The sequence below is a fragment of the Oncorhynchus kisutch genome, linkage group LG28 (genome assembly GCF_002021735.2).
Source record: "Oncorhynchus kisutch isolate 150728-3 linkage group LG28, Okis_V2, whole genome shotgun sequence".
Lineage (NCBI taxonomy): Eukaryota > Metazoa > Chordata > Actinopteri > Salmoniformes > Salmonidae > Oncorhynchus > Oncorhynchus kisutch.
In genome coordinates, this window is record NC_034201.2 from 9,040,687 (window position 1) to 9,066,592 (window position 25,906).

Consider the following 25,906-nt stretch of genomic DNA (forward strand, 5'->3'; position numbering starts at 1 on the left):
GATTTTCCAGCATTTTTATTATTTTCCTGAGGAAGACGAAAAACAAACTTCAGAGTGATTTGTTTTATTGCGAAGGTTTTATCAAGTTTAATACATTCATAAACATGACTGTCAGTAAATTAAGGACAATGTATACACAGGGACACAATGAGCAGGAATAACAACAGTCATTGAGAATGATATTGCAGACATCCATCTTCTCTTAGTTCCTCAATTAACTAACTACATACGTGAAATGAGAAAAACATATATTATGTCTTAGCAACCATTTGCACTTATGAACACTTAAAGGGGCAATCTGCAGTTGAAACAATAGCCATGGGGACCTTCCCGCCCCTGTTTTTGGCAAAAATCTGAGTGATGGCCCTGGAGAAATGTGAGCACTCTCAAATGTATAGACAGAGCTAAGAATGCAAGGACTGACCATCCGAAATATCAACATTCTAGTTTTCAGCATGTTTTGAGGCTATACTATGTTGAAGCTTACATTTTGGATTATGATAGGGTATGACAGTTGAATGAAGCTCATGAGGCATTTATAAGTATATTCTTCAAGAATCAATGGGTACATATCATTGATTTCTATGTCCAAAAATGTATGCAACAGGAAATTCAAATTGGGAAGTAAATTGTAAAGAAGATATACATCATTTATTAGACCCCATGTAGTTCATACTCACTGATATACTGTAGGTTATTGATCCTCTGGATGTCAGACATATCCTGCCTCTGTCCTATGTTCACAGAGGAGTCAGGAATGGGAAGGGTGTTTTTTCCCCCTCTTTCTCAATTGAGAAGGCAGGCCTAAAATAGAAGAGAGACAAATTTGAAAAAAACCTTCAGACATTAACCATTCAAACCCTCTCCCTGGCTCAGACTTACAGCTGAGGTAACCCCCGACCTCAGCCTGACCTTACTGTCCAGGGATAGAGGACAATTCCCACCTCTGTGCTCGGGGTCTTTCTGGAACTCACTCCAGGCCTGGGTCATCTGACCTTGATAAGCTAATTAAAGGCTCTACCAGTGAGCAGCAGAACCCCCACATTGACTGTGCTTTAGTTGTTCCCAAGAGGGCAGGTTGGGGTCTCTGTAAACTCCTGTCCTCCACTACAACTCACAACCTGACCTCTCACCCATGGTCCCTTCTGTCCACCACTCTGGACATCCCAACTGGTGTTACTGCATCACTGACCATAAAACCACTATTCACCTTCAATTTCCTTCTTGCACTGTTGTGTGTGTGTGTCTGTCCTGTGTGGTGTGGCAATAAACTTGTCACCTTGAGGAATATATTCCCAATTGATCTTGACATACTGGTTTCTGTCGCTCCTGGTGTGTTCGTGGTAGAAGCCCAGTGCGAGCTCATGCGGAACGATGCCGTGGTAGACCCAGCGGTACACATCCAGAGAAAGTTCCTGTTATGCTCCATTTCTCCCCAGCAGAGACCAGCATCTACAAGGGGAGCGAGATCCACTTTGGAGCTCAATAGCATGCTGCAGTCGAGCCTTCGCCCGAAGGGTTTTTACATCAGTGCACAGCTGGGGTTTGACCTGCACAAAGTGGCTCTCAACTCACCCAGTTTTACTTTGAACGTCGATGTAGGCCACTCCAGGGAACACAGCGAATGCAGGTTCTAGTGTGAAATGATTTCATGACCATCAATAATAGCCTTTTCAGAGTCATGTGCGATGAAGAACATCTGTCTCGCTTATGTTATTACATCATAACTTATGTTATTACATCATAACTTCAGGTTATATGTGATCATGGCTTAATAACACACTTTATAAAAACAATCCAATAATGATTTTCCCTTAAAGAAGTAATAGTCTATGACAGGGGTAGGCAACCCTGGTTCTGGAATGTCGCAGGGGATTCATTTTCTTTGCTTTATCCGACCTGGAAGAGGTGTGTTGAATTTAGGCATTCACTGAACTGATCAGTTAGCTCAGTTGGTCAGGTGGGGTGCCTAGTTGGAACAAAATCCTGCCGTGCCTGCAGCACTCCAGGAACAGGGTTTCCTACCACTGGTCTATGATATATGGCACCTCCTCCAGTCCAGATGAGGATTTGCTCCATCTGAAGTAGTTGCTCGTTGTCCCAAAACTTCATCACGTTTCTGGTCCATCTCCCCCCATTAGCATGTGGCTCATCCCTTGGTGCAAAGAGTTGAGTGGATCACATGACGAAGATATGGGTTGTAGAGGCCATCTTAATCAGATACTGACTTGTTAGCTTATGAGTAAATCATATTCGTTTGCCTCAAGGATCTTTGTAGCGATGTCTAATGTGTTTCACGTTTCAGTCGTGACATCTGAACAGGAGTATACGGTTATATATGGAAGCTGTCTCTCCGCAGTATTTCAATCTGTCTTGCTAGTTCAGCATTGCGTCTAGGGTTTGTAATTTGGACTAATCATATGTAAATGTTCAATATACAGTAGACTTGATTGTTATATAGCAGCGAACAGTATGGTACATTTAGAGTGAAGACCTCCTCAATGTGCCATTCCTGGAGGGGAGACAATCTCAGAGTGAGTGAGGGATTCTGAACACAAGAGTGATTTGAGTTAAGATAGGAGCTCAGCAGTGCTGAAGGTTACATCTCTTACCAGGGGAGAGCAGCAGCAGGGTCGAGATGGTGAAGACGAGGCTCTGGTCCATGTTCCCTCAGTGTGTGGAGATGCTCAGAGAGGATCAGGTGTAAGCAGGTGTGTGAGATAGACGATAGATTTTATACAACCACACAGGGAGTGGGCTTAGGCCTTATGTCAACACTTTGGGCCTAAAAACAAGCCTTTCAGTAGAGGGATAACTGCAGTAATCTCACTTATCCATTCAGTCACTGACTTAGGATGCTTTAGGACAGTGTTTCCCAACTCCAGTCCTCGAGTACCCCTAACATCACACATTCTTGTTGTAGCCCCGGACAAGCACACCTGATTCAACTCATTGAGGGCCTGATGATTAGTTGACAAGTTGAATCAGGTGTGCCTGTCCAGGGCTGCTGCTGTTGGGGGTACTCGAGGACACCAACGTGGGAAACACTGCTTTAGGATATATAGTTCTACAAGGACAGGTTGTGGAGTTGTGATAGCTATGTTTTTCTTGAATAGTCTTAGATGTAATTCATCAGATTACAAACACTAGGCATCTACAATTTCTAAGTAAAGTTGGACATTTAGGAGTAGGAAGTTGGCAAAGCTTTCATTCAGACATTAAAATAATTCTTAAAGAAGACACAGCTAATGTGTAGAATCCATTAGTAAATGAATTAAGTGCTGAATATTTTACCAGAATTAGGTGCATTTAATATATTAACATAAATCTGAACTGTAAAGCAGCACTTTACTGATTAAAACACCCTAGAGTCTAGGATTTTAATGTTAGTGAGAGTCATCTTTCCATAGAGGGGTGATATTTGTTTGTAGTAATTATTTGTAGGCCAAACCGTTCTACAGACGATTTTGTGAGAGGACTGATTTTCGGGATGTCTCATAGTCTGGCAAACACAGCTCTGGCTCTGTCACCTTTCACTGCATTAGCAGAATAATACAAATCCCCATAAGAATCCGTCAGTTTAAGCTAGAGACACCTGTTCATTTGCATTGGATGTGTCTCAATCCACCGCATCTGCCGATGGCGCACATTCACATCTGTGGTGAAAGATAACAGAGATAACAGAGATAACAGAGCTAGAGGGTGTCTGTCAGACCATGAGACAAATAATTGTTTTATATGTTTTTTGATAGGCTACTTCAAGGGGTCTATAATTACTAATCAAATAGCAAAATGATCCTTTGTATGACTTTCTTAAAACAATTGCGTACAGCTTAGTAGATCTTCCCGTCTTAGACAGGCCTGAGACTGTAATGGGTTAATGGTCCAAACGGTTCAGTTTTCAGCAAGGGACCCTCCCTAAATAAACAATTCCTTCTTTTAACAGTACCACTTTACATTAAGGTACCGGTTATAAAGAGTATATAAAGTTGTTTATAAGTATTACATTATTAGTTTATAGATAATAAACTATAGATAGTATCTAGTTAATTTGAGTTAATAACCCGTTTATTGTAAGAGATTTAGCCACAACCTACATTCTTCGTATAGAAAAGAGTTGTAAATAATGTGTTGAAAATCCCATTTCTATAGCCTAATCATGCATCTGGCACACTGGGTGTACTGTAGACCCAAAGTGATGATAAAAAGCACAAGCCACACTGTTTCGTAAATAATGTCCTAATATTTTAGTAAATGGCCTTAGTTTTTATCATATCAAAAGTCCATTTAGAAATGTCGAACCAACCTTACTTTATAGGCTAATGCGCTAAATTAAAACTTTGCCCTGACCGGCACCAGAATGAATTAGCTGCTATCCGAATCTATTCGGTATTAAGGTCTAAAGGTTGACTGATGACTGATGAACTCTCGGACTTCGTGGTGGCACTGATAAACCGTTGAGCCTGCATGCGCAGGAAAGTCTGTGACCTTGCGCTCGACAACACGAACGTAGACGTCACCACAGACAGGCTGGCACATATACTGGCAATGTGATCAAGATACCACCAGAGAGCGCTACAATATTAATCAAATCGAATCAAATCAAAATGTATTAGTCACATGCGACGAATACAACAGGTGTAGGTAGACCTTACAATGAAATGTTTACTTATGAGACCCTAACCAACAATGCAGTAAAAAAATAATAATACGAATAAGAACTAAAAGTAACAAGTAATTAAGGAGCAGCAGTAAAATAACAATAGCGAGACTATTTACAGGGGGGTACTGGTCAATCTGCGGGGGCACCGATTAGTCGTGGTAATTGAGGTAATATGTACATGTAGGAGTTATTAAAGCGACCAGAACTAATAAATAGTACAATTAATAAATGCGGCAATTCAGATTCCCCTGACATTGAAAATCTAAAAATAAATGATAAAATATCTCGGTCTTCTTTCTAAATATATACCATTGATGTAGTTAAAATTGTTGGCACTCAAAATCAATGCTGACTGTAAATTGTGCAATGGTGACAGCAGGTGTCTTATTCCACAATGATCCAATAATAACTAAGACATGTCATGTGACATGGCATATAACAGTTATGTGTGTTTGGCTATTGGATGGAGTTGTCTCCTATAGAGAGGCTGAACATTTCCTCAGGCGACAAGGCCTTTTTCAAAACAACTTGATCACTTTGAGGGTCTCTCTCTTTCACCCGTTTCCCCATTTAAACTATGACCCGTTTCCCCATTTGTTCAGTTCACTCTTGGTTATTTAACCTTAGATGGACAAGAAAAGGCTGAAGGCACCCTGCCAATTAAAATCAGTAAATAATGAAACTCCTTTATATCTCTGCACTGGCCTATAACCATTTAGCAGCAGACCCCCAACACTAACCCACACACCTCTCCCTTGGCTATACACTCTTAGGAAAAAGGGTTCCAAAGGGCTTCTTTGGCCGTCACCATAGGAGAACACTGTTTGGTTCCTGGGAGAAGCCTTTTTAGTTCCACATATAATCATTTTGGAACCCAAAAGGGTTTTACCTGGAAGCAAAAAGGGTTATTCTATTAGGTTCTAGATAGCACCTTATTTCTACAAGTGTAGGGGGTGAGGGGATGAAAAGTATTGAAAAACAATTGGATGACTGGGCTACAGTAATAAGATACACGAGGTTGACTAAAACATCATGCAGCCCTTTCCAATGTAGCACATGAGGAGTCCATGTATGACCTTGAATCCAAGGTCAGTGGGTTTTTTTTATGACATGGGAACACTGTTGCCATCATCCTAAATCTTTCTGCAGTGTCTATAGGTTAACAACATCTCGTCTAAACATACCATATATGCTACCGTAGTGCTTCTAACACGTGAATGTACATTATTATATGGTAATTATTTTATGATTGATGGGTTTGATTAAAGCATATTTAATGTCAAATAGGCCTATGTGTTATGATAGGAGACTACCACATAAGGTGTTCCTCGTGATAAGCTATTTAAAAAAATACTAGAGACAGGGGTTGTCCGCACTTTTTGGTGAAACCATTGCAAGAGCCCAGGGAGAACGCGCACCCCTCTCCCTTCCTCTCTCGATGCCAGGTTATGGTCATGTTACCAAGCGGATTCGAGACTCCGGTTCTAGCTCTTCTCGTCTCCTTACAGTCATCCACTGACCCCCACTTCCTTCGCCTCGATCCAAAAACTCGGTGTAGCAGTTGACGAGTGGGGCCTGTAGCGGAGTGAGCCGGGTCAGTGTCACAAAACCGAGTTGACTAAGCGTGGCTGCAAACATTTTCCATGCCATCCTAAACGCTGTGTGATTTACTATGGTGTGGTGTTATCCATAGGGGAACATGAATTCCACTGCATTACAAAAAAGTACGAATGTCGGCCTAATGAATTTTGTAAATTGGCGTATAATAAACCACTTGAAGCATATTATTAATTAGGAACTCAGGTATGACAGGACTGGGAAGAGTGCAGAATTTACATTGTGTAGCCTAAGTAAATGCGGATTGCATAATCAAATAGCCACCTCAGAAATTAAGTAGACCTACAAATGATCAAACTGCATAGGCAATCCAAAGAGCAGCCTTTATGGAAGTTTGTAGGCCCAACTACGGGGTAGTTCTAGGCATTATATCGATCCAACTATTTAACATTTCAAATGTGGGCTACACATTTACATTTCTATTGAAATCCCTGAAACCTGTTAATTAAACCAATTATGGCATATTACTGGTTTGCATTGGAACCTAGAGACAGTATATCATTCAATATTAGATACAAGAATAAACCAGGTCATTTTACTGTGCTTTCTCATGTTGGTAGTGAGAATGATCTAAATAGTATAGGACCTATATGGCCTGGGTTATGATCACAACATTTATTTTTTAATACATGGGTAGTATTTTTTTTTTAAACGACACCAGTGAGTCAGACAGACGCTATATTAGACTACCGTAGACCTAGGATTTTTCATTTTTGCAACGCCGATTACGCTAATAGAAGGAGGCTGGATTGGAGGGCGTGCACGGATGTAACGGATTACGGAGACACAGCAGACGCAAATGGAGAGAGGGAGGAGAATGGATAAGGGATATACGTAACTAGAGCCTCAATTGTAGCAGCGAAAATAATATAGAACACACAGTAGGCTACAGAAAGTAACATCAATATGCGGGACTAGGCTGGATAAGAGAATAGCCTATGGATTAAATAGTCTACCAAATCGGGTTGACCAATTGTATCACCTGCAATCATTCTTTCAACGCTGTGGCCCTTGATACATTGTTTTTATTTTCAAGCAATAATTTTGGAAACATTTTGCGCTACGACGACTCGTCGCCTCTGAGATCCTGCTATTTAAATATAGGCCTACATAAATGTTATAGGATAAAAAATAAATACAAAATTGGGGGGGTTCACGATCTGCATCCACTCTTGTGGCAATGTCGAAAACACCGTGATCTTAACTGTGGCTAAACCGGTCGACATACATCATTGTAGTGGAGTTATCTGTGGCTTCCGTAGCTACGGTACTGCCTGTGTTGAGAACTCTTTCCAGTGATGTTCTCACAAATACAAGTAAGTATTTCATAATGGTCAACATTGTAAATCTGTGCACATATAGTTTACTGTATTACTTTGGCTCGCACGGTTCCTCTATTCCGCCGCTGATTAACTTTGCGTGACAACGATAATGGTAACCGTGCGTTGCTGTAATAATAAACTACCAAATGCTTTGGCATGTGTGTTGTGTCTCTAGGACTTCGTGACTCATCCATTGAGCAAGATCCACCCCCTCTATAACCTATTGTATATAGCCTACCTGTACTGTCAGTCTTCAGCACAATTTGGTCATCTACAGATTCCCATGAAGTCTACAGCATGTATCAATCCAACCAGATTGGTATGAAATGGAACCAAACAAATGTATAAAGTAGCTTTACTTTAGCGATAGTGGATATGGTTTTTGGATTGCAATGAACTACTTCTGGTTTCTGATCTTTGCCAAACGCATAAAATTATTTTCTCCAGGTAAAGGCTAGTGCTGACCAATAGTCTTTGATGGCATACTGAGTGACAACCATCATTTGAACAGTCTGATGCTTTACACAGTCATGTTCAACACACATACAGTCCAGTTTCTCAACTGCTGTTGAGTTAGTAACCTACATTTAATCGGTGTTCAGAATGCAATTGAATATGCAATGGCGTCAGTCCAGCTAAACCTTGGGTATGGCAAAACCTACTTTTACATCTTTGGTCTTGAGCTAGGCTTTATATATATATACACACTAGATGACTGACAGGGGGCACTGTTTTGAAGCCAACGCGCCTCCTTGATTCTTCTGGGGAGTGCCAATATGGCTGACCGGTGGCATAAAAGCCTCTTATTGCCCAATGCATAGCATCAGCAATCCAGGGTTTATATACATAATTGTACACAACTGACACCCCTGGAATAGTCTCCCAAGGCAATGACCTGTGCAAATTATGGCCCTCCAGGACCTGATTGAGATTCCTGATCCAGTATCCCTACACATTGTAAACATGGTGCTGGAACTGACCCTGTATATAGATAGTATGCTTACTTACTTTATCATCTTATTCTTATTCTTCTTTTTATATCTTGTTTTTTTTCTACCTTGTTATTTTTAGTATTACGTTGTTATTGATTACTGCATTGTTGGGTTTCTTGCAAGAAAGGTATTTCACTGTACTTGTGCATGTGACTTGAAACTTAAAGGTCTGATGCAGCCGTTTTTATCTCAATGTCAAATCATTTCTGGGTAACAATGAAGTACCTTACTGTGATTGTTTTCTTTTTTTTACCGTTTTAAAGTTTAAACAAAAATATTCTTAGCTAAGAGCAATTTCTCAAATGAGAATTTTGCTTGGACTGTCTGGGAATTGTTTTGAGTGGGGAGGTGGAAATTGAAAACGAGCTGTTATTGGCAGAGGTTTGGAACTCTTTCTTATTGGTCTATTAACTCATTTATCCCATGGTGACGTCACCGTGGAAGGCCAAAACTCCCTTCCACCAAAACAGGCTGAAATTTCAGGTGGTTTTTTCAAACAGCTCTCACACTAAAGGACATTATAATTTTCACAATTTCACAGTATTATTCCAACCTCCTATTGTGGAAATATAGTGCATTCGGAAAATATTCAGACCCCATCCCTTTTCCACATTTTGTTACGTTACAGCCTTATTCTAAAATTGATTAAATAAAAAATGCCTCATCAATCTACACACAATACCCCATAATGACAAAGCGAAAACATGTTTTTAAAACACATTTTAAAATCAATACAAAACTTAAATCAAGTTTACATAAGTATTCAAACCCTTTCCAATGAGACTTGAAATTGAGCTCACGTACATACTATTTCCACTGATCATCCTTGAGATGTTTATATAACTTGATTGGAGTCCAACATTTGTAAATTCAATTGATTGGACATGACTTACAGTCAATGTCGGAAGTTTACATACACCTTAGCCAAATACATTTAACCTCAGTTTTTCAAAATTCCTGACATTTAATTCTAGTAAAAATTCCCTGTCTTAGGTCAGTTAGGATCACCACTTTATTTTAAGAATGTGAAATGTCAGAATAATAATAGAGAGAATGATTTATTTCAGCTTTTATTTCTTTCATCACAATCCCAGTGGGTCAGAAGTTTACATACACTCAATTAGTATTTGATAGCATTGACTTTAAATTGTTTAACTTGGGTCAAACATTTCGGATAGCCTTCCACAAGCTTCCCACAATAAGTTGGGTGAATTTTGTCCCATTCCTTCTGACAGAGCTGGTGTAACTGAGTCAGGTTTGTAGGTCTCCTTGCTTGCACACACCTTTTCAGTTCTACCCACAACATGTCTATGGGATTGAGGTCAGGGCTTTGTGATGGCCACTCCAATACCTTGACTTTGTTGTCCTTAAGCCATTTTACAACAACATTGGAAGTATGCTTGGGGTCATTGTCCATTTGGAAGACCCATTTGCGACCAAGCTTTAACTTCCTGACTGATGTCTTGGCTGATGACAGATGTTTTTGTTTGTCCAACCGCTTCTTGAGGATTGACCACAAGTTCTCAGTGGGATTAAGGTCTGGGGAGTTTCCTGGCCATGGACCCAAAATATCGATGTTTTGTTCATGAGCCACATAGTTATCACTTTTACCTTATGGCAAGGTGCTCCATCATGCTGGAAAAGGCATTGTTCGTCACCAAACTGTTCCTGGATGGTTGGGAGAAGTTGCTCTCAGATGATGTGTTGGTACCATTCTTTATTCATGGCTGTGTTCCTAGGCAAAATTGTGAGTGGCTTCTTTGCTGCCCTTCTTGACACCAGGCCATCCTCCAAAAGTCTTCGCCTCACTGTACGTGCAGATGCACTCACACCTGCCTGCTGCCATTCCTGAGCAAGCTCTGTACTGGTGGTGACCCGATCCCGCAGCTGAATCAACTTTGGGCGCCCTGAAGCTTTCTTCACAACAATTGAACTGATCTCCTTGAAGTTCTTTATGATCCGATAAATGGTTGATTTAGGTGCAATCTTACTGGCAGCAATATCCTTGCCTGTGAAGCCCTTTTTATGCAAAGCAATGATGACAGCACGTGTTTCCTTGCAGGTAACCATGGTTGACAGAGGAAGAACAATGATTATAAGCGCCACCCTCCTTTAGAAGCATCCAGTCTGTTATTCATAAAAAATCCTACAATGTGATTTTCTGGATATTTTTTCTTCATTTTGTCTGTCATAGTTGAAGTGTACCTATGATGAAAATTACAGGCCTCTCTCATCTTTTTAAGAATCACTGACATGATGTCAGCTGGTCCTTTTGTGGCAGGGCTGAAATGCAGTGGAAATGTTTTTGGGGGATTCAGTTCATTTGCATGAGAAAGAGGGACTTTGCAATTAATCTGATCACTCTTCATAACATTCTGGAGTATATGCAAATTGCCATCATACAAACTGAGGCAGCAGACTTTGTGAAAATTCATATTTGTGTCATTCTCAAAAATATGTCCACAACTGTATGTAAACTTACGACTTCAACTGTATATAGACACACCTATATAAGGTTCCTCAGTTGACAGTGTATGTCAGAGTCAAGTCATGAGGTCGAAGGAATTGTCTGTAGCGCTTCGAGACAGGATTGTGTCGAGGTACAGATCTGGGGAAGGGTACCAAAAAATGCCTTCAGCATTGAAGGTCCCCAAGAACACAGTGGCCTCCATCATTCTTAAATGGAAGAAGTTTGGAACCACCAAGACTCTTCCTAAAGCTGGCTGCCCGGCCAAACTGAGCAATCTGGGGAGAAGGGTCTTGGTCAGGGAGGTAACCAAGAACCCGATGGTCCCTCTGACAGAGCTCCAGAGTTCCTCTGTGGAGGAGAAAAACTTCCAGAAGGCCAACCATCTCTACAGCACTCCACCAATCTGGCCTTTATGATAGAGTGGCCAGACGGATCACACTCCTCAGTAAAAGACACATGCCAGCCTGCTTGGAGTTTGCCAAAAGGCACGTAAAGGACTCTCAGACCATGAGAAACAAGATTCTCTGGTCTGATGAAATCAAGATTGAACTCTTTGGCCTCAATGCCAAGTGTCACATCTGGAGGAAACCTAGCACCATTGGGCGGTGCACAATCGTCCCAGCATCGTCTGGGTTTGGCCGGTGTAGACCGTCATTGTAAATAAGAATTTGTACTGAACTGACTTGCCTAGTTAAATAAAGGCTACATTTAAAACATTTTAAAATCCCAACGGTGAAGCATGGTGGTGGCAGCATCATGCTGTGGGGATGTTTTTCAGTGGCAGGGACTGGGAGACTAGTCAGAATCGATTGAAAGATGAACGGAGCAAAATGAAAACCTGCTCCAGAGCACTCAGGACCTGACTGGGGCGAAGGTTCACCTTCCAACAGGACAACAATCCTAAGCACACAGCCAAGACAACGCAGGAGTGGCTTTGGGACAAGTCTCAGAGTGTCCCTGAGTGGCCCAGCCAAAGCCCGGACTTGAATCTGATCTAACATCTCTGGAGACCTGAAAATAGCTGTGCAGCGACGCTCCCCATCCAACCTGACAGAGCTTGAGAGGATCTGCAGAGAAGAATGGGAGAAACTCCCAAAATACAGGTGTGCCAAGCTTGTAGTGTCATTCCCAAGAAGGCTTGAGGCTGTAATCGCTGCCAAATGTGCGTCAACAAAGTAAAGGGTCTGAATACTTACGGAAATGTGATATTTAAGTTTTTGCTTTGTCATTATGGGGTATTATGTGTAGATTGATGAGGGAAAAAAACTATTTAATCCATTTTAGAATAAAGCTGTAACATAACAAAGTGGAAAAAGTGAGAAGCCATAATGTACAGACTATGTAAACATACAGTGGGGCAAAAAAGTATTTAGTCAGCCACCAATTGTGCAAGTTCTCCCACTTAAAAAGATGAGAGGCCTGTAAATGACGAAATTAGAAAAAAAATTCAGAAAATCACATTGTAGGATTTTTTAATGAATTTATTTGCAAATTATGGTGGAAAATAAGTATTTGGTCACCTACAAACAAGCAAGATTTCTGGCTCTCACAGACCTGTAACTTCTTCTTTAAGAGGCTCCTCTGTCCTCCACTCGTTACCTGTATTAATGGAATCTGTTTGAACTTGTTATCAGTATAAAAGACACCTGTCCACAACCTCAAACAGTCACACTCCAAATTCCATTTTGGCCAAGACCAAAGAGCTGTCAAAGGACACCAGAAACAAAATTGTAGACCTGCACCAGGCTGGGAAGACTGAATCTGCAATAGGTAAGCAGCTTGATTTGAAGAAATCAACTGTGGGAGCAATTGTCTTCCATTTATTAGGAAATAAACAAAATACCAGCAACAGTGTGTGAAAACCTTGTGAAGACTTTGCATTTTCATTGCCAACAAAGGGTATATTGTGAAGACTTTGCATTTTCATTGCCAACAAAGGGTATATAACAAAGTATTGAGATAAACTTTTGTTATTGACCAAATACTTATTTTCCACCATAATTTGCAAATAAATTCATAAAAAATCCTACAATGTGATTTTTTTCATTTTGTCTGTCATAGTTGAAGTGTACCTATGATGAAAATTACAGGCCTCTCTCATCTTTTTAAGTGGGAGAACTTGCACAATTGGTGGCTGACTAAATACTTTTTTGCCCCACTGTAAATGGTATCATAGATCTTTCAAAATACAACTGTATGCGTGAGATTGAGATAACGAGCAGCACAAGTTCCAGTGCTTTTGGCAATCATGATTTCGCAATCATGATTGAAGAATCTGGTCTGATGAGTCCAAATCTTAGATTTTGGAGTGAGAGACTTGCTTGGGCCAAGAAACACGAGCAATGGACATTAGACCGGTGGAAATCTGTCCCTTGGTCTGACGAGTCCAAATGTGCAATTTTTGGTTCCATCTTCCGTGTCTTTGTGAAACGCAGAGTAGGTGAATAGCATCTTTCGAATTTTGGAAGGGGAGGGAACAATTGGCTCATAGACTTGTCTGTAACTTACAAAGAGAGAGGGTGGAGCTCTTCGTTCCGGTTCCGAATCGTCGTTCTATTTCTTATCTTTACACGTATGGACCCAGAACTTAATCGAGCATCTGACCAATTACACATGACTTTAGTTCTGAGTTAACAGAGATTAAAGAAGCAATAATCCCATTTTGCAATTAACCTTTCACCAGTCTGAGATAAGTGGGCAAGGCCCACTTCTGCTGTCCTCAATGTCTCCACAGTGTGGCGCATGCAAAGCTTTCATGAACTTTAGATATGTCATACTCCTCAGTCCTCACTTACACAGAACAGTTGTGCTGTAATAGTTCTTACTCTGAGAAAAGGAACATTTACATACAGTTCCAGTCAACAGTATGGACACACCTACTCATTCAAGGGTTTTTCTTTATTTGTACTATGTTCTACGTTGTAGAATAATAGTGATGACATCAAAACAATGAAATAACACAAATGGAATCATGTGGTAACCAAAAGAGTGTTAAACAAATCAAAACACATTTTATATTTTATATTCTTCAAAGTAGCCACCCTTTGCCTTCATGACAGCATTGCACACTCTTGGCATTCTCTCAAGCAGCTTCGCATGGAATGCTTTTCCAACAGACTTGAAGGAGTTCCCACATATACTGAGCACTTGTTGGCTGCTTTTCCTTCACTCTGAGGTCCAACTCATCCCAAACCATCTTAATTGGTTTGAGGTCGGGTGATTGTGGAGGCCAGGTCATCTGATGCAGCACCATCACTCTCCTTGTATCACTCTCCTTGTACACAGCCTGGAGGTGTGTTTTGGGTCATTGTCCAGTTGAAAAACAAATGATAGTCCCATTAAGTACAAGCCAGATGGGATGGCGTATCGCTGCAGAATGCTGTGGTAGCCATGCTGATTAAGTGTGCCTTGAATTCTAAATAAATCACTGACAGTGTCACCAGCAAAGCGCCTCCTCACCATCACACCTCCTTCATCTGTTCACCTATTCTGCGTTTCACAAAGACACGGCAGATGGAACCAAAAATTGCACATTTGGACTCGTCAGACCAAGGGACAGATTTCCACCGGTCTAATGTCCATTGCTCGTGTTTCTTGGCCCAAGCAAGTCTCTTACTCCAAAATCTAAGATTTGGACTCATCAGACCAGATTCTTCAAAGTAGCCACCCTTTGCCTTGATGACACCTTTGCACACTCATGGCATTCTCTCTACCAGCTTCATGAGGTAGTCACCTGGAATACATTTCAATGAACAGGTGTGCCTTGTTAAAAGTTCATCTGTGGAATTTCTTTCCTTCTTAATGCGTTTGAGCCAATCAGCTGTGTTGTGAAAAGATAGGGGTGGTATACAGAATATAGCCCTATTTTGTAAAAGACCAACTCCAAAGCAAAGAGAAACGAAAGTCCATCACTACTTTAAGACATGAAGGTCAGTCAACCCGGAAAAGTTCAAGAATTCTGAATGTTTCTTCAAGTGCAGTCGCAAAAACCATCAAATGCTATGATGAAACTGGCTCTCATGAGGACCGCCACAGGAAAGGAAGACCCAGAGTTACCTCTGCAGCAGAGGACAAATTCATTAGAGTTACCAGCCTCAGAAATTGCAGCCCAAATAAATGCTTCACAGAGTTCAAGTAACAGACACAAATCGCAACAGGCCTTCATGGTTGAATTGCTGCAAAGAAACCACTACTAAAGGACACCAATAAGAGTAAGAGACTTGCTTGGGCCAAGAAACACGAGCAATGGACATTAGACCGGTGGAAATCTGTCCCTTGGTCTGACGAGTCCAAATGTGCAATTTTTGGTTCCATCTTCCGTGTCTTTGTGAAACGCAGAGTAGGTGAATGGATGATCTCCACATGTGTGGTTCCCACTGTGAAGCATGGAAGAGGAGGTGTGATGGTGGTGTGGGGGTACTTTGCTGGTGACACTGTCAGTGTTTTATTTAGAATTCAAGGCGCACTTAACCAGCATGGCTACCACAGCATTCTGCAGCGATACGCCATCCCATCTGGTTTGCATTAAGTGGGACTATCATTTGTTTTTCAACAGGACAATGACCCAAAACACACCTCCAGGCTGTGTAAAGGCTATTTGACCACGAAGGAGAGTTATGGAGTGCTGCATCAGATGACCTGGCCTCCACAATCACCTGACAACCCAATTGAGATGGTTTGGGATGAGTTGGACCTCAGAGTGAAGGACAAGCAGCCAACAAGTGCTCAGTATATATGGGAACTCCTTCAAGTCTGTTGAAAAAGCATTCAGTGTGTTGCTGGTTGAGAGAATGCCAAGAGTGTGCAAAGCTGTCATGAAGGCAAAAGGTGGCTACTTTGAAGAATATAAAATATATTTTGATTTGTTTAACACTTTTTTAGTTACTACATGATTCCATATGTGTTATTTCATAGTTCTGATGTCTTCACTATTATTCTACAATGTAGAAATTTTAAAAAATAAAGAAAAACTCTTGAATGAGTAGGTGTGTCCAAACCTTTGACTGGTACTGTATATAGTTAACTAAAAAACTAATACCAGACAAAGGAAGTAGAGACAGAAGGGTTTTTGATGATGCTGTTGGCATTGTTTGAAGTGTCAACTGTCATGATAGGTTTACTGTGCTCAGAGCTCACAATGGTCATTCAAAGCCTTTTAAACCTTTTTATAATGCACTAGATGAGCTATAATCATGCAGAACTTGAGTTAGTAAACAGATGACGCTATCTAGTAACTGTTTTAGACTTGTTATTTGTCTGTCGGGTAAACTGGAAAGTTTTAAAGCTTCACTTTAGATTAAACTATTGTGATGCGTGTGAACAGTAGTTATGGCACTGTGTCATATCCCAAAGACAAGTATTTTTTTTAACCTCAAATATGAAAATGTTATACTTATACATGTAAATCAGAGATATTTTATCATTATATTTTACCCAGTAATATACCCATTTTGTCATTTTATCCCCTAACATTTCTTCCAATATTTGATTTGCCCCCTTCTCTCAAAACGTTGTGAATTATCACCCAATTTAAGCCTGTGTGTGTGTGTGAGAGAGAGGCAGAATTGCAGTTACTCTATCTGTCCTTCAAGCTTTCCTGTGACTTTGACCTTTGGAATGTGTCAGAGGGTGAGAGTAAGGGGGAGGGGTGGTTGGGTGTAGTGTGCAGAAACATGTGCTTGAGTGCTTGTATGGTAATGAGAAAAGGCTACTGCAATGAGCTAAATTGTGCCTGTGAGAAAGTCAAAGCAATGGTTTCGACTTCTGTCTAGCAATTTAAACCAAATGGTGTTGATGAAGAGAACAGGACACAGTGTATGATACATCTGTTATACCTTACTATTTGGTTTAGAGATTAGGAGTAGCTTAGTAGTTTTACAAAGCTTTTCACAAATCTCTGTAACTCTCTTTCTCCAACACACACACACACACACTTTCTTGGCTATACATTTCCATACCCTAATAAGTTGGAAACACCTAGACAGAGTGCTTAAAATACGATTGACCCCTCTATGACAAGGATGAATGCTAGCATCTTCAGGCTTATGTTGGATAAAGCAACCATTTATATAGTGTTGGAGTTAAGATTTCGAAAATATAAAGTCAGAATTGGGAGACCAAGAGTTAATATGTTATGTCCTTGTCCTGTGATACACTCTTCAGGACACATGAATTTTGAACATGAACATAATAAGACATGGTGTGAGGAGAAATCAGTAAATGTTTTGTCTGCCTTCTTAGGTTTCCTAATAATTGGACTGTTCTACCCAGACCATAGCCACAATTCTAAACCAATAGAGAGTGAGTGGGGTTACCAGCAGAAGAGACCAATAAGGCTTTCCTGCAGCACAGCACACAGGTAATTGCTTTTTATATGGCCTTTAGTCAAATCTGAACCACCAATAATTATGGATGTAAAATAGCCAGTGATCTAAATATTGCTGTTGTGAAGTTGTATGCTGAAACTATTTTGAAGATATGGTCAAACTGATTGATTTTAAGCGCTAAGATAAAGTGTTGGCCTCTCAGCCTGTGGATAAACCTCATGAACGTTTGAGGAGTTGAATCATTTCACAGATCAGAAGGTAAAGTGTTTTTATTTTTTTCCCCCTGCCTTTTGTCATATACAGCGAACTGTAGTAGCCACTACCCCAGTACTGTGTCACCCTTCTCTGTCATTGAAATATTAGTAGCTACTTCCTATCATGCACCAGACCTCCCATCTCTCCAATCCTGTCTGAAAACCAACATTTGAATTCGACACGTTTTTAGAAGCGTTATAGCGCGTTACCTACGTTGTGTATCCTGTCAACACAAACGCCCGTGGTAATATCGCCGAGGGCAACCAGATACTTGGGGAACTCAAGGTACCTTGAGGGAGTTGGGCTAGTCAGTTTGGTAACTAACTAGCTAGCTTAGCTAGAAGTAAGTTGATGTCACCTGATGAGGAAAGCCAACACATACGAATGGTATGCTAGCTAGCTACTGCTTGGTTATTTTCTTTAGCCCTTAAACTTGTGATTAACTAACTTTAGCTACCTAGCTGTTAACTAAATGTACGTTTTCCATTCAGCTAAATACCTGAACATCCACACAGATCTTAATAGTTCATATTTGCCCGAAAGGCTAGTTGTCTTGAGGATGTACAAACGCCACACATGGAACTTCACTTGTTAACACGGCTAACTGTGATACCTAGCTGTAACGTTAGCTAATTGTATAGCCACATTCCTCATAAATTCTAGCAACATAATAGGGATGTGGCATTCATTTTCTTATTGTCCTCACTCTTTCCTTTACCTGCTCGGTGGCATTCATTTTCTTATTGTCCTCACTCTTTCCTTTACCTGCTCAACCTGCCTCCTTCACAATCTCACGAATGGCTTTGCCCGGATTCAAGTGCATTCAAATAGCTAGCAAAGGCATTGCTGCTAACACCTTTAGCTTGCTACCTAGCTAACTGAGGGGGGGGGGGGGGGTGAAGACCTCACGGCATTTGTCAGATCATTTACATGTCTGTTTTGGCACTTCAAGTCTAAGACATGTTAATTTGTGAAGTCTGGAAAGTATTTTTTTCTGTGGCTAGGGATCATCATTATCAGACAATGTTAATTATTGAATATCTTCACAGATGATGGGGAATTAATACAAAAAATTGTCATCCATGCCAAATGTGGGAGCTACAACAGCCGTACAATCTTTACACTGTAGTAGGGTGGACATGTTATGTAAAGGCGTAAAGATTACAGGCCAGAGTACAGCGTTTGAGAAGCATTGGGCCACTGGACCAAAAGAAGTACTATGTCCCACATTTCACCACCTGCTGAGTTGTGGAAAGGAAAGGAGGAGTCGGGGTAAACCCAGTGGCCTACAGTCTAGAGTTCAGACAGAAATTCCCTGTTTTACACAATCCCTGTCTGTGTGCTGTCATAATCCCAGAATCTCTGTATTTGAAGTTACATTTTTACATAGCATTTTGAAAGTGTTCAGATGATTAAGTGAATTGTACAATCGCCCTTGCAAAAGTGTCCGCATTCAATAGAACACATAACTCTGATGCTGTCTGTAGGTTCTGGTGGGACATAATGGAGAGTGTTGTCCATCTCCTTACTGGGAATTCCTTATGTGGGTTTCATTAAGGGATTGCTGCTCTTCTGCTGTGGATTAATTACCCTAATCTGGAGAGGGCAGAGTAGGTTGGAGCTGGGATTATGGTCTCTCTCACAGCCCGTAGCATTTTAGCACTCACTTTAGCACAAACATACAGTACTTCCACACGCACGCACAAACACTCTCTCACTCGCCCTTCACTCCCCATTCTCTGTCTCTTCAAAATATCCCATTATGTCAGATTATTCTTTGCTGGTTTGCAGCAGCCATTTTTCTTATAGGCTGCTTGTTGTTGCTGTGCGGTATATTTATTAGGCAATAGGCACACACACTGCAAGCTCCAGTAGGCCTACATTTTTTTAATGTGTTTAATAAGGGAAAAGGACACGCATAGCGTGTGCAAACATCATGTTCAGTCTATGCAGTTCTCCGTTGAAGGCTTGACAGTCGACCCAAAGGAGTGTTCATCGTGACTTGTCAGTTGTCAAGCTAGTGATATAATTCAGCGCCAGTTTTGATTATCTTAATGTTTTTTTATTTAACTAGGCAAGTCAGTTAATAAGAACAAATTCTTATTTACAATAACGGCCTAGGAACAGTTGGTTAACTGCCTCGTTCAGGGGCAGAACAACAGATTTTGACCTTGTCAGCTCGGGGATTCAATCTAGCAATCTTTACGGTTACTGGCCCAATGCTCTAACCACTAGGCTACCTGCCAGGATTGATGATTGTCCTGGTTGTCTGGATGGGTCTATTGATACTAAAATGTAATGAAAGGGTGGCACATTAGAAGTGGGTGTGTGACAGTCTAATACCTCTGTCTCACTTTTTTTCCCTCCCTCCCCCTCCCATCGCTCTCCCTCCATCTGCAGTGACCATGTCTTCCAGGGAGCGTCGGTCAGAACTGTACATCAAGGCAGAGCCCAGCAGTCCAGATGGCTGTGGTGGGGGCCGGGCCAGCCCAGGGGGAGCCTCCTCAGACTCCTCCCAGAGTGGTGGAGGTGGAAATAGAAGAGACGGGGTTGGGCGCTACTCACCCCATCTGTACACCCCAGCCCTGCGCTGCCACTTCAAGGAGGAGGGTGGGGATGGGGTAGAGGAGGGATCCACAGGTAGCGGAGGAGGGCGGTGCAAGTATGCCCTGAGCACGCTACCTAAGAGACTGTGTTTAGTGTGTGGAGACGTAGCCTCTGGCTACCACTACGGTGTAGCCTCGTGTGAAGCCTGCAAGGCCTTCTTCAAGAGAACCATCCAGGGTAAGGATGCTTGTGGGGGTGAAGTTGAGTGTGTGACAGTATGAGGATTGAAATGGGGTAGACCTTGATTGCTTTGACAAAAGTCTCATATCGCAGTTTTTTTTCTTCCTTCTCGTCTCTCCGTCCTTCTTTCCACCAACTTGCCTTACCTAAGGTAACATTGAATATAGCTGTCCGGCGTCAAACGAATGTGAGATCACCAAGAGGCGCAGAAAGGCTTGCCAGGCGTGCCGCTTCACCAAGTGCCTCAAAGTGGGCATGCTGAAAGAGGGTGAGCATATGATCCATCGCCCTTAACTATTGGACCGGTCTGGTCTGGTCTGGAGGCACTGTTTGATGCCTTGTGACAAGTAGTTATCTGATTAAGATCTTTATCTCCATCCTTCTCCAAGCAAAGGGAACTTCGTTGTCTCTCTTTCCCTCTCCCCTACTCTCTTTATCACGCTCTCTTCATTGTCGCGGCATTGTGTGTCGCAGGAGTCCGTCTGGACCGAGTCAGAGGAGGGAGGCAGAAGTATAAAAGACGTCCAGAGGTGGAGAGCGCGACCTATCAGAGTGCCGCTTTACCGCTTAGGAAGGAAGGGGAGAAAGGTAAGGAAGGGACTGAGAAGACCGTGTCAGGTTCTGTCTTGAAAGAACACAACTGTGGGCCGCCAGAGTGGCACTAGAGATTCTGGGTTCAAGTCAAAGCTCTGTTGCAGCCGTCCGTGACCGGGAGACCCACGGGGTGGCGCACAATTGGCCCAGCATCATCCGGGTTAGGGGAGGGTTTGGCCGGCAGGGATGTCCTTGTCCCATCACACACTAGTCACTCCTGTGTTGGGCCGGGTGTAGTGCACGCTGACACGGTTGCCAGGTGTATGGTGTTTCCTCTGACACATTGGTGTGGCTGGCTTCCTTGTTAAGTGGGCATTGTGTCAAGAAGCAGTGTGTCTTGGTTGGGTTCTGTTTCGGAGGATGCACAGCTATTGACCTTCACCTCTCCCGAGTCTGTACGGGAGTTGCAGCAAGACTGTAACTATAAATTGGATGTCACAAAATTGGGGAGAAAAAGGGGTAAAAAGAAAGAACACAACTGTGCAGGCAAGTTTTCTAAAGAGCCCTCATTTCCCAACAAAACCATTATATTAACATAATATCTTTTGTTTTATGGTAAATGTAACAGCTCTGTTGTGCCATAATGCTTGCTTTCTGTGTGTGTGACCCAGGATCCTCCAGCATCATTGTGTCCCACCTCCTGGTGGCAGAGCCAGAGAAACTGTTTGCCATGCCTGACCCCCTGCAGCCTGATACGGCTCAGCGCACACTCACCACCCTCTGTGACCTCGCCGACCGCGAACTGGTCGTCATCATCGGCTGGGCCAAACACATCCCCGGTAAGGGGGGTAGGGAAGAGGGGTGGGTGGGGGAGGGAGATTGGCATGGGAAGAGAATGGAGGAATGTAGTATGGGTCTACGGTGAAATAAGTTGGTTGGAACTAGCCCTCAGCACTTATCAGTAGTCCTGCAGTGGTTCACTATGTCTTATTCAGGGACTAGAATGCTGTCTCTTTGTATCAGCTGTCTGCCTAGTGATTGAGCAGTCAGTCTGCTCTAACCCTAACCCTCCCTTCCCTTCATGTGTCCACCCTTGCAGGCTTCCTGTCGCTGTCCCTGGCAGACCAGATGTCGGTGCTGCAGTCGGTGTGGCTGGAGGTGCTGGTGCTGGGTGTGGCCTTCCGCTCCCTGGGCTGTGAGGATGAGGTAGTGTTCGCTGAGGACTTTGTCCTTGACGAGGAGATGTCCCGCGTGGCTGGACTGACAGAGCTCAACGCAGCCGTCAGCCAGCTGGCCCGACGCTTCCGCTCCCTGCAGCTGGACCGGGAGGAGTTTGTCATGCTCAAAGCCATCGCACTCACCAACTCAGGTAAACTAGCTATACAAAGTATAATCATAGAATATCCATCTAATCAGCATTATGTGGAGTGACATAACATGAAAATGTGATGAAAGCAGTAGGTGAGACTGAAATATCGAACCCTCCATATGCACAATAAGTTACTAACATTCTTTATTGGGAGCACTACTCTACTTCAGTTTCATTTAGCAGATTGGTCAAAACAGTTTATTTCAGAGAAAATACACCCCAAAAAAATCAGCGCAGACAGATTAGTAAAGATTTGTCTCAGTCCCATTCTCTGAGGAGATTGTTGAAGTGCATTAACTCCAGCCCTGAGGGACTGACAGACGATAATTCACCCCCACGGTCTGCTTAGTGTACAAAGGCACTATTTCTTTTATATTTGTCACGTTAGGGACCATTGCGTCCTATTACTTAATCACCTACGTTTACTGCCATACACAATCTTACAAAACCCTCTGTCCAAAAGACAAAAGGAAGCTTTTAGAAATACACGCTGACCATGCTCGCCCTCTCCCCTGCCAGACTCTGTGTACATAGAGGACATAGAGGCAGTGCAGAAGCTGAGGGACCTCCTTCACCAGACCCTGTTGGAGCTAGAGTGCCAGCGACGCCCCGAGGACCCCCAGCGGGCGGGGCGTCTCCTCCTCACCCTCCCCCTTCTCCGCCAGACAGCTGGTCGCGCCCTCACCACCTTCTACAGCATCAAGACCCGAGGCGGCGTGCCCATGCACAAACTCTTCCTAGAGATGCTGGAAGCCATGATGGACTCGCCCTAGAGAGAAGAGAGGAAAGCCAAGGAAAGAGGATGCAAAGGCATGAGAGACAGGGAATCTGCAAAGAATGAATGACTGGCTGGTGTGATTGGATTGAAGTTTTTATTCGATTTTGATAATGAAGAATGTGGAGATTGTCTGTGGATTGTTTTGTTTTTTAATCATCGACCTCTTCAGAGATTCAAGTGTGTTTAAAAACAGAGAGAACCCATGTACATGTATTAGATGCCCTCTGTGGAGGTTGATGGTGGAATATAACTCCTTAATACATGACCGCCAAACTTTGTTGAAAGACTCCAAGACTCGGTCAGTTCAAATATGGGAATAAACTACATCCAATCAATCTGAATGACAGAATCATATTAGATGCCCTCTATCCCTAACCTTCAGATGATAAACTACTGAAGGACTGCAGTGAGATATCTAAGACCAGACTGTAACCTTGTGGCTAAGACTTTATGGCGAACGATGCAATTACCTCCCTCCACACAAAAGCCATACTAAAATACCAGACAAAGAAATAGCCATTGACAATGACTGCAGTATGGGGTCAGACCGACATGCACCCATAAGAGTATTTGTAGGTTTCTCTACATACACAGTCTTACAATGCATTCATATGAATTACTTGCAATGTGTTTTTAAGCAATACTTTTACATACAATTAATTGCAAGAAAAATAATAGTTGTGACTCGTATGGCAATGACTGGCTATACATATAGGCTTAGGTGGCCAGGTGGGTGTGGAAAAACTGCTTTATAAAAGGCTGTGCAATTGATTATTAGTCTAAGAAAAGAAGAATATTATGATTGTCAACAAAATGTTGACGTGTCTCTTTACTTGGAAGTTGTTAGATTTGATTTATACTGTAAGTAGACTCAATAGGTACACAAAAAATGGAATACTGCTCAAGTAGTTGTGTGCGAGACAGAAGGGAAGGTTTACTGCAGTGTTGGCACCACATTGAAGCAATGAAGGTGCAGCAAAATCGATCTCTTCGCTAGTCCTCTCCAACCCGTCTGATTCAGATGGAATGTGCTGCTTAAAACCGTTAGTTTGATTAACTGAATTGGCCATTATGAGTGATCAAATTGACTTGGGACTCAAATTAGGAATTTAAACGGTTATATTTTCATTGTTGTGCCAGCGAAACAGATTGCTGCTGCTCTTGCAGCCGCTCAAAGACTGAAGAAAGGGACCTCTGTTGTTTTGACCTGGAGGTCCTCGTACTGTGTATGATCTTTGAACTGCAAGCATATTGGTGCCCAAATGGGCATTGAATTGCAACACATTCAGCCTCATATGGGAAGCTCCAGCCCAGTCTGACAGATACCATAGTTTTAATCCTTTTCAAACCCACTGAGCACACACTGGTTGAATCAATGTGGCTTCCACGTAATTTCAATGAAACTACATTGAACCAACGTGGAATAGACGTATTACTAGAAATAACTGAAAACCGTTATGAATGTGTGTTTTCACTGTTAAAGAAAACGTTTGGACATACCAATGAGAGCTGAAGCCTGTAAATGTAGGAGACGGTCCCTGACATGAATGATGGAATAGATTAGACTGGTTGCCACTGTTAATTGAAATTCATGCTTGAGTATCTGGATTTTCCAATGTAGTTTTTTCTTTAAAAAAAATTAAATTTAAATTGTTACACTTGGCCTCAGGTTTGGTACTGAAATAAAGCAATCCATTGAGAATATTGTGACTTATGTTTTTCAAATGGATTTTAGTATGAATTTTTTTCTTCTGACAATGCTTTGAATCTGTGAAGAAAACCATGTCCTTTAGGAATTGTTACACCATTACTGAATTGACATACTCCCCTCTTAAGTATCCCACCTACATTATCTGTCAGAGATTCTGCAGTCTGTTCACTCTCCCAAACAAATGTTCTAGATTTATAATGTACCCATTCATTTCTGTTCTTCATGGCTGTGGATGTTTGCATTTGACGTTTTGATTTGTGACTATTTGAAATCTTTCTTTTTTTTCTTTTTTTTAATTGAACAGTAGCATTAGGTGCCAATTGGCTCAACTCTGTTCTATATCTTGCGGTCTGATTTGTTCTTTGTTCAATCATTATTTTGTCATTTTGTTTCTCAAAGGCGACTTGGAATTTTTGAAAATGTGTAAACAAACATGGATGCCTGGGTCCAGTTTAAGAAAGTTGTAAAAAAAGATATATAAATGTTTGTGTCAATAATAACTAATATAATAATACAAAGGTAGTGTTTTCAGAAGGATCACTTTGTCTGTCATATATAGGTATGGTTCGGGGGGCATTTAGAGTATCACAATTTAGAGGATGTAAAATCATTGGTGGTTGTTGTAAAATGAGCAATACAAGAAATTACCAAAACTCTGTTTCACATTTCCTTGTATAGTCACAATGTAAATTCAACATAAACAGTAATAATAATAATAATGACATTTAATAGTAGTACTAAAGCTTATAACATGGAAAAGTTCAAATCAATATTTGTATTTTTAAAAATACTGTATTTAAAAGATTAAATTCTATTTTTTACTCAATTTGCTGATATTTGTTGATACTCATTTGATCTTTTGTGTGGGTTTAAGTCAAATGGCTGTGAATGTCCGTGTGTGTATGTACTGTTTTTCAGTAAGCTACAATGGTTATTTTGACTGTCTAAACAAAATTATTAAATTACAGGTGCATTATTACTATGAAGAAAAGACAAATGCTACACTGAAGTAAACAAGGGGTAGATTAAAATATTGTAGGTGCTTTGTGTTTTGTAATAAATTAACACACACCATCACATTT

The 25,906-nt window shown here is 41.6% G+C and overlaps 1 protein-coding gene across 4 annotated transcripts; it reads left to right on the plus strand.

The window, feature by feature from the left end:
• The first annotated feature begins 7,034 nt into the window (after positions 1-7,034).
• LOC109872871 (steroid hormone receptor ERR1-like) lies at positions 7,035-25,906 on the plus strand. Of its 4 annotated transcripts, XM_020464271.2 has the most exons (8): positions 7,035-7,596; positions 17,305-17,422; positions 20,046-20,429; positions 20,584-20,700; positions 20,907-21,020; positions 21,638-21,805; positions 22,066-22,335; positions 22,855-25,906. In XM_020464271.2, exons 3-8 carry the CDS (start codon positions 20,051-20,053, stop codon positions 23,106-23,108), a joined length of 1,302 nt encoding a protein of 433 aa, XP_020319860.1. In that variant the 5' UTR covers positions 7,035-7,596; positions 17,305-17,422; positions 20,046-20,050; the 3' UTR covers positions 23,109-25,906. The 4 variants fall into 4 exon arrangements, with proteins under 4 accessions (XP_020319860.1, XP_031663389.1, XP_020319858.1 ...); XM_031807529.1 differs by lacking the exon at positions 17,305-17,422; XM_020464269.2 differs by lacking the exons at positions 7,035-7,596; positions 17,305-17,422 and adding an exon at positions 17,712-18,032.

What these genes read in the sequence shown, in the direction of transcription:
- LOC109872871 (XM_031807529.1), top strand. An exon ending in AGTGGGCATGCTGAAAGAGG is followed by an intron (nt 20,701 to 20,906) that starts GTGAGCATATGA and finishes TGTGTGTCGCAG; the next exon opens with GAGTCCGTCTGGACCGAGTC. An exon ending in CTGGGCCAAACACATCCCCG is followed by an intron (nt 21,806 to 22,065) that starts GTAAGGGGGGTA and finishes CCACCCTTGCAG; the next exon opens with GCTTCCTGTCGCTGTCCCTG.